At 37.9% G+C, this 15,876-nt stretch overlaps 1 protein-coding gene across 1 annotated transcript in view; it reads right to left on the bottom strand.

The window, feature by feature from the left end:
- LOC309377572 (bifunctional heparan sulfate N-deacetylase/N-sulfotransferase 3-like) overlaps window positions 1-15,876 on the bottom strand; it is a 56,740-nt gene that overhangs the window by 5,946 nt on the left and 34,918 nt on the right. Inside the window, exons 6-11 of the mRNA XM_081925048.1 lie at window positions 7,206-7,388; window positions 5,761-5,857; window positions 4,749-4,872; window positions 2,549-2,723; window positions 1,161-1,331; window positions 157-266 (exon numbers count right to left, since the gene is read on the bottom strand). Of these exons, the coding sequence (XP_081781174.1) occupies window positions 157-266; window positions 1,161-1,331; window positions 2,549-2,723; window positions 4,749-4,872; window positions 5,761-5,857; window positions 7,206-7,388 (860 nt within the window). The remainder of the gene's footprint in view (window positions 1-156; window positions 267-1,160; window positions 1,332-2,548; window positions 2,724-4,748; window positions 4,873-5,760; window positions 5,858-7,205; window positions 7,389-15,876) is intronic.

The following is a 15,876-nucleotide window of genomic DNA, read 5'->3' as shown; positions in this document are numbered from 1 at the left end:
CAACTTATGTGAAGAGATTGTGTGCATAGGAAAAATGCTTACTCATATCTTGGCTTGTTAATCTGAGATACTATTGTCCGAACTGGCTCCTTATTGCAGTTCTTACTTTTATCATACTATGCAAACTGTGTTAAATAAATCAATGAATTAACTCACGTTAGGGCTTCTGAGTAATTATAATGAGGAGTAACTCCAAGAAACTTCTGCACTTCGTCCATCACGATAGCTGGATCATTTCTCAGCTGCTGTCCATCAATAATTAGTAACTGGGGGGTGGGTAGAAAAGTCAACTGTGAATACTGTATTTAAAATTCATTATCTGTCAGACTTCAAACATTTTTTCACATACGCAAAGCTCAGTCTTTAAGAGGAACTGAGGTGCCCCGGGGATCAGTAATAAATCCATTCATATTTATCACCACTTTTAATGATCTAGGAGTGAGGTAAATGGCTCACTAATTAAATCTGAAATGATATTAAATTGGAAGCTGCTTGGAATACTAGTGATGGTAGAGAAATAAAGATCTTGACCCAGATAAATTAGAACTATGGTTTGCCCTGAAAAATGCTATCAAATGTAGCTTTGAAAACAAAAGCAAGATATAAAATATATGTATATCTTCTTTTTCTTAATATCATTCAGTCTGGTGACAGTGAAATTCAGAAGCAGAACAGGAAACAGTTTTTTGGGTGTGTGCCATTCTTTAATTGCTTGTTATCCTCTTGGACCACTATGAATGAGCAAGGGGCTCTAGGAGGTAAAGCAGTTGGGTTATTTTTAAGTTGATTGACCATGTGAGCCACTTACCCTGCGAATCAGGCAGCATCTTAGCAGGAAACCGCAAAACAGCAACAAAGAGACTGACAGTGACTTATCACATGAAACCTCATTTAGCAGGCCTGCCTGTCACTACTATGGTCATAGTGGGACTTAAGATAGGACAGAAAGTGAAATAACCTTAAAATAAGGGGGGGGGGGATACTGAAGCACATCATTCCAATGAATGCATGGGTTGTACTATTCTAACTTTTAGAGAAGAAGCCCCTGGATATTTGCTGTATCCAGGAAGGCTCAGATAGTTGCCAAAATGATTTTGAAACAGTAGCCTACCATGAAGATCAACATTTCACAAGGTAGTAGAGAAGGAGTAAACATTTACCTGATAAGGTGGAAAGTAAGTTAGCCATCTTTCTATATGGGTAGCATACCATCCAGGTACTAGACATTTCTTTTGAAGAGCCTTAAGCTCTGCTGAAGCATGATGTCCAGCGCTGATCACTTGATAGAAGGTAAACTTTAGAGCTGCAGGGTCTTTGTGTGATCGCTGGTGCTGGAGGGGAAAATATTGAAGTAATGCAAATGGAAAGCAGAGTGGCCAGCTTCTACTCTTAAAAGGATACTCCTTTAATTGTAATTGCTTGACAATGCAAAATTGTAAATTTTATAGAAACTGGACAGATGAAATATATGATAAACTAATTCCAGTAAGGATACATTATTGATTACTTTGAGTAAAACACTAATAAGGTATTCACAGAATAACCAATATAATATTTGTTGTTAATTACCTGCCCCTCACTTTAATTTCCCATGTAAAAGTGGGAAGAAGCTAACACTAACATCTTTCCTTGATTGCTTTTAGATCTAACCCATTTGATGAGCTACTTTGTTGAGAAATGACCATATTTGGGTTCTGGGAGGGTACAATTAGTCCTTTACCCAGGGACTTGAATATAGGTTTAGCAGTAGTAATCTTATTCTTATTAATGATAAAAATAAAATATTTTAAAAACACTATCTCAGCAATGAGAAACAGCGTGTAGTATGACTATACCAGTGACTGCCTATGCCAATGACAGTCAGATCACTCTGTTCCATGGACTATTATTGTTAATAAGCTTAGCAGCTAGAAAACTTGAGCAGTTGTCTATACAATTAGTAATAAGGCAATAGAAGCTTGAGGGACAGGCAGGCCAGAGACATCCATTGACTCTTGTAGGACACATCCAATCTTAGGCTGAAGCAGTCTGTTGCTGCTTGTCACACCACACCAAAGCTCAGTCCCTGGAATCTTCAAGTAGGATTAGTAAAGGCACTGTTCTGAGACCCTGAAGAGCTAGATGGACCAATAATCTGACTTAATACAAGGCAGCTTTCTAAATTTCTAGGACAGCATTGAATTCTATAAGAAACTAGCGATAAGGGAAAATAATATCATAATAGAAAAGTATACTATAATAAACTTATGAGAATTAAAGGAATGGATCGCCAGTCTTTACCAGCAGTCCAATCCAAACCAAACCTATAGATTAAGAAATGATGCTGAAATCTTAATCCCATTTTCCTATGAATAAACATACTGAAATAAATGGTGCTTATTTATGAGTAGTCATACTTAGGATTGTGTGGTGACTTGCTGAGAAAGGCTTAATTCAAATAATGCTTTGTCCTTCAAAATAAAATAGAGGTGCATATGCTAAAACAAGCAACCCAAAATTCTTTATCATATATTAAACTAGAACCTGAATTAATTCTTAAATCTTCTACCTGATACCAGGAGTATGCTCGATCTGATGGATCAATGAGAATGGTGATGATTTTTGCCTTGGGAATCAAAGAAGCTGCTCGTTTTGGGGCTTCTTCAGAATGGAAATAGTTAGCACTCTTCTCAAAAAGAAAGTCTGTAGTAATGTTTGAAGGTGCAGGAAAGAATTCCATATACCTACAGAAAAAGAATATGTTCCTTAGAACAGTTTAGAAGTTGCAAGCATTATGCAGAGAGGAACTTATTTTGAGCACATTAAAAAAATTCCAAGACAAGCTTTATCTGTTATATTTTGTAATATGTTAAACCAATCCTAGGTGTCATTGTCAAATAGAAGCAACCAAATGTTTGCACTTGTCTGCTAAATGGTATTTCCTAATTACATAAATGAGAAGTTTAGAAACTTTCCAACCACACACCTGGAATCACATTTTATCGAGGTTTTGGAGCAGGAACATTTGTTGATGTGATCTGGCCAGAAGCTGCAGCCATTCTGTCAGTGGCCTTTGATTCAGGCTTTTGTGGTAGAAAAACAAGACTGCTATGACTTCTGACATCTCACAAACCTAGTTAGAGTGAAAAGCATATACAACTGCCTGTGAATCAATACAACTACCTTCCATGTCTGCTTTCAGCTCTGTGAGCATATTGATTCACAGACAATGCTATATGTTGTCCCTATAACTAGCCTTGCTAAATGTTAGAGTCCATGAAGACAGTCTGTCCAGGGAAACAACATTTGAGAAATTTCAACATTTTGTTTCCTTTCCCCCCAGTAATGCATCTTATTTTCTCCTTAACAACACTGTACAATACTATCAACAGAAGTGCTTCATGGAGGCTGTTCTTAGTTGTTGCAGTTCATTTGATGATCAGATTTACAGAAATGGAAGAATCTGAACAAACTGTGAGTGACAAACTGTGTGTGAGTCAGTCAGCAGCAAGCATTTTAGTTGACTAACCAAATAAACATGTGATATTTATTAAGCACAAACCACCTGTTGGACTTAATAATAAAAATCTGTTGCAAAAATAAAACCAGTATGGCATTAGTCATTCTAAGAAAGTAGACTACTCTCATAGAATCAGCATCAATGTGTGAGAACAGAGTTCCATGAGAAAACTTGCTAGAGCGGATCTTTTCTGGGATTGGTCCATCAGGCAAAATATCCTGATGCAAGACTGGGGCCCTCTCTTCAAGGATTATTTTCTCACTACTCTCTACATGGTATCAACAAACCTTCCCTCACTGTTAACATTATGGTTAATTAGAATATTATGGTTAAGTAGAATAATATTAATATATTAGAATAGAATAGAATAATATAATATTGTGCTTAAGTAGAAGACAGTGGACACAATCCAAGAGGAAGTTCATTTATGCCAAGCAAAGGACTACTTTTGCAGAGAACCCATTCATTTTAATGAGATGTGAACATTAAAACGTCCTACAGGATTTCCCTCTTGCACATGTGAGGAGTAAAACACAAAGACGTCTAAAATTACTGCTAAACTGGCTATTCCCCATCTTGCTGTTTAACGCTGTGCCTGAAGCGGGAGGTAAAGGGAAGTCAGATGGTTTCAAAGAGGGAGAAAAAAGGAAGTGGAATGGTTAAGCCAGACTCAACTATGTTCCCCTAAAAACGTGTGGGATAGTTAGAGATCCACCTGAAAATATGTGGGCTGGCATTCCACTACATTTTGCGTACTGTTTTAGCCATATGCAGCAGCATGTTTAGGAAGACCAGCTTTTGTGAAAGTGAACAGAAACCTCTAAAGAGACATCTAAGAAACACAGCAGAGGCTCTTTTTAAATTGCTACTTGCTACCTTAGTAAAGAATAGAATGTTGTTGTTTTAGGTAGACTCAGAATTGTAGCTGCTAGATAATACTCCATTTCCATTTAAGGCACAATTAAATAACGTGACAAATTGTAATTAAACTTCTCTTTCTTTGTATAATCAGAAGTATCTAATTGTTTGAAATACACCAGTATTTTTCAATAGCTGTGGTAAAACAAGGGAAGAAATCACAGGTGGCATTTATTGTATTTGTAATTGATGCTACATTATTTGCACACAATTAATTTTTAGAACAGTAAAAGTTATTTTAGTCTGCATAAACAACCTCACATTGGTAATGCCATTTTTGTATTGTGCACAGTATAGAAATTTTGAGATTTATACTAGTAACCCATCTTACCAATCAATCCCCCTGTGGTAGTTATTTCTATTAAAGAACTGTACCTCCTCAAAGGTTTTGGGGCTGGGGGAGTTACTAATGATGGATGGATGCATAATCAGGAACAAATACAAAGCTGTTGTACCTGCAAAGAGAATAAAAATCCAAGAGTTGAGACAAGACAGGATGTTCTATCAACTGGATCCTAATTTTATACAACATTTGTATTTTGTGATAATCATCCTTAATTATACCAGCAATGAACTTTTAAATACATGTATAATATGCATGCAAAACTTTTTTCAATGAAAAAAAAGTACTTGTCTTAAAAAAGTTTTCTTGGATCAATGCTGAATTGAAATTTATTTAAGTAGTAGCTGTATCTATACTGAGAACACCTGAGATTTCATTCACTTACATTGCAGAAGATGCACTGCTTTAGTGTTTTATTTAAATTTATATACCACTTTTCCATTTATATACCACATTAAAAAATGTGCTCAAAGTAGCTCACAGTAGAACAAAAATGGAAATCAATAAATCATTACAATAACAATCGAATATGAAATAAATTCAAAACATAACATGACAATCCAGCAAGTAACTCAGTTTGATTATATTAACATTGTAACACTTTAGAGTAATTATAAAACAAACTCAATTGTTGAAACATCAATTAATAACAAATACAGTAAATGTTCAAATGCAACTGAATGCCAATAATAAAAATAAAGGAAAGCAAATGTTCCTGCTCAAACTAAACAAGTATAAAAAATTGGTGTATGCTGGTATTTGGGTTACGTGTGGAAGAACACAACTCTAAATAAATATTTTTTTTTTATATACAATCACTTATAATTTAACAGCCATTTTGGAGTAGACAGTTGTAATGTTGGGGCAGGGTTTATGAATCAAACAGAACAGCCTTGTGCTCTGTTGGTTCATAGAAGCTGCAGTGTAGATAAGCCTGAGTTCATCATTGTTGCTCCTAGCTAATATTTTCTTCTCCCAAGCCAATTCAATAAGCCCTTACCAGTTTTCTGGGGTCCAATAACCAGGAATTTTGGTAACCGATCACAGGTTTTTTCTTTTGACCAGATATCTCTGTGTCGCTTGTCATCACAAGGATTCTAAGTTAAGGAAAAAACAATCTTTCATCATCATCATCATCATTGCTACTAGTCAACAGTAGCTAAATTGTCTAGTTTACACATTATGTTGCAAGATAAATTTTAATTTCTAAGCATTAAAATTAATTTTTAACTTTAATTTTTGAATGATGAACATAAAATAAGTATTACTGCTAGGAATCACGTTTCCTTATTATGATCTAATAGCACAGTCCTATGCAATCAGCATTGAGTGCAAAGAGGCTTATTCCCAAGTAAGTGTGTATAGGATTGCAGCCTTAATTTATGTTTATCTAGTATCAATGCTAAAATAGTTTATATTTATTCTATTCATAATATCTGGTACCACCATGTGGGCCATTTTTGGCAAGTGGATGGGGACACCCACTTGTCAATAACCAGGCATCACAGGATGATTCAAACTTCAACATAAGGATTTAGGCAAACATAAAGCACCATTCCCCATCATGGATCACTGCCTTGTCGTGGCGAAGGGGCTTGAATAACTCCAAGAAGCTCTGAGCTATGCCGTGCAGGGCCACCCAAGACGGACAGGTCATAGCCGAGAGTTTAGACTAAATGTGATCCACCTGGAGAAGGAACTGGCAAACCACTCCAGTATTTTGCCAAGAAAACTCCATGGACATAAAAAGGAGAAGCTTTGAGAAGAAAGTGAGAGTTTCCAAGGCATGCTCTGGTTCATGGGGTTACGGAGAGTCGAAGACAACTAAGACTAAACAACAAGAGTTTGGATGTGATATCCCGCTTTATCACTACCCTAAGGAGTCTCAAAGCGGCTAACATTCTCCTTTCCCTTCCTCCCCCACAACAAACACTCTGTGAGGTGAGTGGGGCTGAGAGACTTCAGAGAAGTGTGACTAGCCCAAGGTCACCCAGCAGCTGCATGTGGAGGAGTGGAGACGTGAACCCAGTTCACCAGATTACGAGTCTACCACTCTTAACCACTACACCACACTGGCACCATTGGATTAAAAAGGGGAGAAAAATCTCCAAATTATATATGTTGCTAGGTTGTGTAAAATACTTTGTTTTTATATGGTTTTTAAGAAGCAGAGATCTAGAAAGGGGGGGGGGGAGAGTAATGATAAAAGTGATACTGATTTTATAACATTCAGTTAGCAATCAAAAGCTTTGCTTAGTTAGCTTCAGATTAGTAATCTGACATTAAGGGTAGAAAGCAGTTTTATATATGCGGTATATGATTTTTATGCTGCATGTTCAATCCCTGGGATCTACAGGTAGGGCTAAAAAAGACTATCAGACTGCACAGAAGATTAAGCAAGGTGTCCGTTCTATCCCTCATAGCATGTTTCTTTTGCAATCTTACCTGCCAAAGAGGGTCCTTTTGCTCAGGGAAGAGTTCAAAGTACTTGTGAGCCAATTGAATTGGAGGTAGTGTCTGCAGCTTCAGGTTAGTCCAACTCTGAACAAAATTAGCCAGATTGACAAAGGTGTACAAACCCAAGCGGTCATTCCCATAGTTAGACAAGTGAGTCATGAAGATGCTGATCTGTAAAACAAAGCACAATTTTCTTACGGTATCACTAGATGGCAGTGAAGTTCCAGGGAAGATAACATCCATGCTATTTGTCCTTAATGCTCTGGCTACGCATGCTCTTATTGACAGGCGTTCCCTATGCTCTGCTGTGGTGGTAAGACAGCACAGTAAAGCACATTGGGCTCCCAAGGCTGGTATGACATAGCTAGTTTCTATGCAGCATACAGTTAGTAGTGCATCAGTGAACTGATGCTACATCAGCTGCAGTGATAAACTAAGTAAAAAAGAATTTTGGAAGCATTGGGAAAACTTGTTCTCTGCCACTATAGACTTTGAATCAGTTATGATAAGTGATGATTTTTGGCCAGCAAATGTGCTTGGCAAATGAACAGCTGTTCAATTATTATTATCTAAATATTTATTAAATGGAATGTATAAATAATATCCCTCCCGCCCAAAAATTTCTTACAGGAAACAGAACAAAAATAATAATCATGTATATTGTTATTAGATGCATATAAAATAAAGTTCCTCCAGATGGCATAAAAGGTCTGTGGTTCCTTTTCCCCTGGTAGGTTGTGTGTGTTTTCCCCCCAAGAATGCAGAATTTCAAACATTTCTATGCCAAGCAGGTAAGTCTAGATCTTCCAAGGATTTCCATCTCTGAACTACAGACTGTTGTGTAGTGGTCAACAAATAAGGTAGCAATCCTTTACATGGTAACAGAAGTCCCTGCAAATTCAACAAGTTATATATAAGGTGCATTACAATATCTAATATTTCCCCATGAGCTGCTACTTTCCCTGCTATACAACCCCTGGAAACAAATACAATAGCATTGGTTACACTTCCCTAGAAAAGATCTGAATGTCACTAAAAACAACTGTCTGAATCAGAAGGGATTAGTCAACCCAAAACTTGTGATTACCAAAACCATGCATTTCTCTCCAAAGGTATGGGCTCTTGTCTCTGATCTCACCTCTAAAAGACCGCGTGAGACCAGAGACAATCCCACACTCCCTTTCCCAGCTCCCAACTTGGAGCTGGTGAAAAGGGTGTAGATTTCATGCAAAGCAAAAACGAAGCCCTTGTCCCTCCTTTCACTCAGAGCTGGAAAGGGAGAGTCTGGAGCTATGTTGTGTTTCTATATTTGCTGGGTTGTTGAAGTATCTGGCAGGTGAGAGCAAAGATGCTACACGTCTGTACCCCTACCCTGAGGCAGAATCAAACCCCAAATTGCATGCTTTCCTTCAACTTTGGGGATGAATCCACTATTATTTGGAATAGAAAGACCAGATACAGTGGTACCTCGGGTTACATACGCTTCAGGTTACAGACTCCGCTAACCCAGAAATAGTGCTTCAGGTTAAGAACTTTGCTTCAGGATAAGAACACAAATCGGGCTCCTGCGGCGCGGCAGCAGCAGGAGGCCCCATTAGCTAAAGTGGTGCTTCAGGTTAAGAAGAGTTTCAGGTTAAGAACGGACCTCCAGAACGAATTAAGTACTTAACCAGAGGTACCACTGTAGTTTGACTTGGTGTAAGGCAGCTTCCTGTGTTTCTATGGATCACATTAGCAGTCCTCTCTACCCCACACCTCCAGGATTGGTAGTCCAGGGCTCATCACCCTCTCCAGAAAGCGACTGAACACATGCCACTGCAAGTAAAAACTGTGGAGCCCTGCTAATCAGGACAACTAAAGTACATACATTAAAGAGAAAGCATTGTATTTCAAACAATATTGTATTTTTGTATTCACAATACCAAATGCAGTCTTTTTCTACAAAAGCTGCCTAACTAGCAAACACAATGCTCAACTGCCTAGCCTTGCTTACATGGGAAACAGCTTGAATATCTTGTTAAAAGGCCAATTAATTGTAGGAATGACTGGATGTGCTAGAAATTGAAATACAGTCTAATATTATAAGACATTTCCTCTGGCTCAACCTGAGACAAGGTATTTCTTTGCATGACAGGAAGAAGGTATGATATTATTTAAACCTTTTCCTCACCCACAAAATCAAGGTTTAGAGAAGGAAAGTTGGATTTGCAGCTTTCAGGCTGCAATGCATTTTAAAATGTACCTTCTGTGCACTCCATTTCCACCCAAAGCTCTGCAATTCTATTTCTGTGCTGCTTCTTTAGCAGAATTTGCAACAAGCATCATTTCACAGAGAATTTGTTTAATGAGTGTCACCTTGTGACACTGCCTGGCTTGTGACTAAAGCCCGGGGCTTCATTTTTTGTTATTCTCAAAGCATGAAGAGATACAAAGAGATATAATTCATAGAACACAATCCCCCTTATAAAGCTAGAATGGTAAAAAAATGTATTTTCAAAAGATGGCTGTGTTCCCTTCAGGCAAGGAATAATGTATTTTTTTGGCCACATGTATAACCTTTTCAAATTTCTTTTATTATTTTTAGTGCTGAAGCCGTAAGTAGTCTAGAAACTGGACTGTTACTTTCAACAAAGATATAATTGGAAGGTTTCCCCACAAAAGGTAAGCTTGATTTTTCAGCAGCTTCTTTTTCCTCCTACACCTGTGCTGACCTCTGACATTTATAATGTCAGTTCACCTCCCGGCAATTCTTTACCTGCCAACAACTTTAACACTGCACTGAAAGAGGGGGAAAGAGAGAGAACTTGAAAAGGTTAGTAGTTCAGGGAAAATATGTATTATTCTTTCCCTGAAGCAAATCTCACTATAATCCTAAGAATGTTATTGTGTGGAGGGTTTTTACTCTTTTTCCTTTTTTTTAAAAAAAGTGGACTAAATAGATCATAATAAATCATTTTCAAAAATAGGATGCTTTGCCAGGGAAGAGAAAAAAAATTCAACATGGACCTCAAATTCAGTTTTAGTTCCACTCTGCCACTACATTACAAAATGTTCAACATACAGTGGTGCCCCACAAGACGAACGCCTCGCAAGACGAAAAACCCGCTAGACGAAAGGGTTTTCTGTTTTGGAGGCGCTTCGCAAAACGAATTTCCCTATGGGGTTGCTTCGCAAGACGAAAAAAATCTTGCATCCCCCCGCGGGTTTTTTCCGCTTTTTTCGCCCTTTTCTTAAGCCGCTAAGCCGCTTATCAGCTGTTCCGCTGATAAGCCGCTTAACAGCTGATCGCTGGAAGCCGCTTGACAGCTGTAGCGCTAATCCGCTAAGCTGTCAATGGGCTTGCTTCGCAAGACGAAAAAAACCGCTAGACGAAGAGAATCGCGGAACGGATTATTTTCGTCTTGTGAGGCACCACTGTATTTGCAAGAAAAGAGACATGATAAAATGTTAGTTTCAGCTCATAGTGTTAAATCTAGGTTTCCTTCGCTGTTTTAAAATACGTTTATTATATGTTTACTGTTAGAAGGGATTCCAAAATCTGCCTGTCATGTTTTTAAGTTCTACTCAGGAAAGCTTATCATGGCAAAGTCCCAGATGTTTACAACTGCTTCTCTATGGAGACAAATTTATATTTAGGAAGCCCACTAGTTCTTTGTAGTACTGTGAAGTCCAGCCCCTGAATGGCACCAAGACAAGACTCAGCAGTACGGAAGGAGGAATCATTTCACTGCAGCACTGTGATGGGAGAAGCCATGCCAGGAAAATTGGCCCTTCATCATCTCTTAAACATTTTTAGCAGCCTATAGTAAGGCCTGCCAATTGTAAGTTGGTCCAGGAGAGAACTTGAATGTATGTGAAATGTTCAGTTTATCAAAATAACATTCCACATGTGTAGCTATGTTGGTCTCCATAAGCAAATCCTACAAAGAGCATTGCCTTACATTAAATAATTATACACTTAATATTAGTATAAAGGTCTCTGGAGCTGGAGCTCATTTCTTCAGATGTGTGAAAATGCAAAACCAAACTAGGAACAAAAACAACCAGCATTTCATTATGCTTAAGCCCTACAATACATTTCCTACATGCGAATTGGTCCTGAGCAATTTCTTAGTGAAAATATGCTTTTCAATTCTTCTCAAGCAAATGTGAGTCAGCAATGCACTGATGCCTTTAACACCCCTCTCCCTTTTAGAAAAGGCGAGACAAGACTGAATGAATTCTACTAACCTTTCCACCCTTTAAAATGTGTGTTTTGGTACATTATTAGATTGCATCCCACCATCTTAAAAGCTTTCTTATTAGAGCAGTTCAGCATTTTGTTGCTTCAGTGAAAAAACACCCACCCTTTTTCACCTTTTCTCCCAAATGAACTTGAAATCTAGCAGTGTTTCATTGCACTCCAAGGAAATTAAGATCCTTAAAGGAGAAAATTGAATGGAAAAAATGTTTTAAATGATGGTTTGGAGCTACATTTGGCCCCTGGCTAGTAACTGTTTTTTAGTTTTCATCTTTTTCAGAACAGTAGCAAAGTTTCTCGATTTTGTTTTCCCATTGCACATAACCCTCTGGGCAAGCTGGATAATCATCTCCTTTTGACTTCTTGCTAGCATGCCTGCTTTCGCACACTGCAAAATCAAGAGTGGCAAAAGGTCTCCCTCCCCTTTGGATCTGTGTTCATTCCAAACCCTTGAAGTAGCAAACATTTCACCCAGCTTTTAGTTTATGATGAAAACATGGAGCAAAAAAGAAAAGAAAAAGAAAACAAGTATTCAGATAATACATCTTAAAATAGTTCAATGTTTTCTTGACAATGTGCTATTCTGCAACAGAACATCCCAGTTGAACCCCACAGATTAGAGGTCAGTGCCTACTGCAATACACAGCCTCCATTCATCTGACAAGGGCTTGTGGGTACAAGACCCATTGAACCAGTTGAGAATTGCATACTGACACCGCTTTGTGGATAACATTGAAATTACAATATCATAGAATGGAACCATATCAGCTGCTTTCCTTTCGTTGGTATGGGTTTTACTTTCTAACACAGTACTCCATTCCTACTTAGTACTGGGCCCAATTCCATTTAAGTTCATACCCTTATTTTGGTTGAAGCATTCACATAACCTATCATCAATGTGAGGAACCCGTTCACTGTGGTTTGATCACACAACTACAACCTACCAGAGCTTTCTAAACTTTTCATGTTGGTGACACACTTTTTAGACATGCATCATTTCACAACACAGTAATTCAGTTTTACTAGCAAACTGGAGGTTAAATTAACCCCTTCCAGCCCTGGGAGGAGTGCGGGGGTGTTTGCATGACACACTTACACACAGCAGCCAACACACATGTCACAACACAGTTTGGAAAGCTCTGACCTAAATGGTTGTGAATTCACCTTTAGAAAGCAACTGAAGTTCCCATGTGGAGTCAGGGTAGCTTTATGAGGACTCCAGCTGAGGGAGGGAGGCTGGAAAAAACACTCTACCTTGGTCCTTTCCCCCTTCATCCAGTCTCAGGTTTCCAAGATTCTCTGATATTTCTATTTGAATGTCTATCACCCCAAACTCAATTATGCCTGAGCCTGAATTTTTCATATTTGCCCCTAAACCTGCCTCTCCTCAATTACTCCTCATCTCTGATTATAGCATCATCATCCACTCTATTGTCCCAGAACAAAGCCTTGGCTTTATTTTTAATCATCCTTTTCCTTTGCACATATATTCAATCTATTGTCAAGACATGTTGCTGCATTCTATACAACATAGAAAGCCGCCCCTTCCTGTCTGTCCTCTCAGTTCTGTTGGCATCCATCCATTTGTCTCAGGAAACAATGGAGGAATTTGCCTTTGGGGGTAAGATGCTGTTGGAAGGTTGCAGCGCCTGCTGTGGCTGTAGAGACTGATGCGGGACAGATATATTTTGTTGCAGCTGGAGGAGATGAAGATGTCTGGTTGTGCTGCTGCATGTGGAGGGTGGTCGTAAGTTGCCCAGGACTCACTTCCATAAAGCAGCATTCTCAACAGGCAAGCCTGGTAGACCTTCATCTTGGTAATGGATGTTAGCATCACATTCTCCTTTCAGTTAAATCTCTGATATATGCTCTACTTAAGTCCTACCCTCACCACTAAAAAAAAGGATGGAGGAAGGAAAGTGGTAACTTTCTGGGTAAATAATTCAGCTTAAGATAGAAAATATGGGTTCTAAAACTAGATTAATGAAAATCGGAAAAATGCATTCCTTAATTTTGCAACTGAACTTAGAAGACCAGACGAGCACACAATTGAGAAGATTGGCAGGTCTTCTGAATACTATTCAGGGTTCTGAAATATTAGTGATAACTTCCTTTTGAAAATGTTTGCTAGCACCAATATATTGCTCTAGCAGACCACCATAGGGACTAACATAAATTGGCTTCGAGCAATTCAATTCCAAGTACATATTTTCAAGTTGCTAATTCAATTTCTTACATCTTTTTGTCATGGGCTTAATTTTGGCATTAGGTTTACTTGATACATAGTTTAATAATAGGAACAGAAGTAATGTCATGTAATCCAGTGCTTAAAAACAAAATGAATGGTGGTTAGTGAATCTGTTTCACTTAAGTGCTAGAAGCAAATATTCTTTTAGTTTAATATAGTGCTGTTACTTTAGCTGCAGAACAAATGTTTACAGGCCACAAGAGCATGTTTAACTTTCAGACCATCTATTTTCCAATTAATTTTGCATTGTGTACACTGTGTATGTTGGTCCCTGATATTGTCTCCATATTACTCTGAAGAGTTCAATCTCAGGTATTCAGAGACTCTTAACAGCTGCTCTTGCTCCATTAGACTCACAAAGTGACAGAATAATGAATTAGGTTTCTGTCTGCACTTGAATTTATTTTCTTAAATTTGTGAAGGAAACATACCTTTTTTTTAAAAAAAGAAAAAGATAGATGGCATGAAAGAGCACTATTCAAAGTTTGAAATAAAAAGGGTTCTGCCTGCAATGTCACACTTTTCTTCAACATAAACTGTATAGGAAAATCTCACAGCTACCACAGATCTCCATTAGTAAATATCTATAAGAGAGGGTTGGGTGAAAACTCAGTAAGTAATGCTTTAGTATCACTGAAATCAATGGAACCAGATTGTCATGACTAACCTAAATCACACTGATTTCTGTGGGAGTAGATTTAATCTCGATCCAATCCAGAATTATTATTTTTATTTATTTTTACAGAACCTGTTGGACTGCATAAATAATACAGAAAGCCATATTTTATTACAGATAGGCAGGGCATACCGTAACTGCTCAAACAAAACTGATTGTGTCTAGGATCCAAAGAAGAATGAGGTTGCTTCTAGTGCTGCAGAGAGCCTGGAGCAGCACCCTTTATGGTGGCAGGGCTGTAAGTGGATGGCAACATGGCTACACATATCCATCCTTGAACCTCTCTGGAACCAAGCTTTCATCTACTAGCCCAAAGAACAGGACTTGATGTCTGGAAGGTTTCAGCTCTGCCACACTGAGAAATTACTTGTGCCCTCAATTTCAGTTCTGTAATTTATAACATAAAATGCACTAGAACAACAGAGTTCTAAAGTGCCATATTTTTCGCTCTATAACACGCACCCGACCATAACACGCATGTAGTTTTTAGAGGAGGAAAATCCGTAGGCATGCCACCCGTAGGCATTCCCTCCATAACACGCACAGACATTTTCCCTTACTTTCTAGGAGGAAAAAAGTGAGTGTTATGGTGCAAAAAATACAGTATTTTGTCCCACAGACGATATCAAATCTGCCTAAAGCATGTACTGAAGCAGAGCATCATGTATTACAACACTGAAGGAAGCTGATGTGGAACATGAAAAGAGAGATGGAGCAGTCTTGGGAGGAAAAAGGATCTGCTGAAAAATCAAGCTAATGTTTTGCAAGGAAACCATTCAATTATATATTTACAATTAAAGGATGCAAAGCTGTCAGTTATTTAATTATCACTATTATTAAGAGGAATTATTGATATTCTGCACAAAATGTGTTAGGTTAGTTATGTAGGTTGGTTTCATGGACTAAACAGTTAATGCAATAAAGGTTTTGAGGATGGGTATAATACTGTTTGAAATCTCTTATCTGACCTGCTGTTTTCATCATCTGTATTTCAGTCATACCAACAAATTTTAAAGGCACTGTATAAGCAGTACAGAAAGCCATCCCAAAGTCTGCAGCAACATCAATTTTTCTTACCTTTACAAGGCCATAAATAACATACAGGTATGATAAATGCCAATTCATTGTTCAGAAAGAGCCACAGCTGAAGGAAACGAACTATTTAAATTAGACTTCCATTTTGAAAAGAGGCTAATGGTGCCAGCCATGTACAGAAAGAACAGAAACCCCACAGAGCCATTAGGATGCATTTCAATGGCTTTCTTATTAAAATTTATGTAAAACTTTTTTTGGAGCTAAAATTAAGGTAACAGACAGAAATGAGTATATCAAAAATATATACTAAATATATTGCATCAGATATACTAAATATTGCATCAGAAAACCCTACCATTAGTTAAATTAGTAAATAATAATAATCAGGAGTTGTATCCAAGAAAATCATTGTGTGTGAGGCACAGCTTAGAATAATAGAATCTTAGAGTTGGAGGGACCC

The sequence above is a fragment of the Podarcis melisellensis genome (genome assembly GCF_964234715.1).
Source record: "Podarcis melisellensis genome assembly, chromosome: 9".
NCBI lineage: Eukaryota > Metazoa > Chordata > Lepidosauria > Squamata > Lacertidae > Podarcis > Podarcis melisellensis.
The sequence above is the reverse complement of the archived record's forward strand: the minus strand, read 5'-3'. Positions and strand labels throughout refer to the sequence as shown.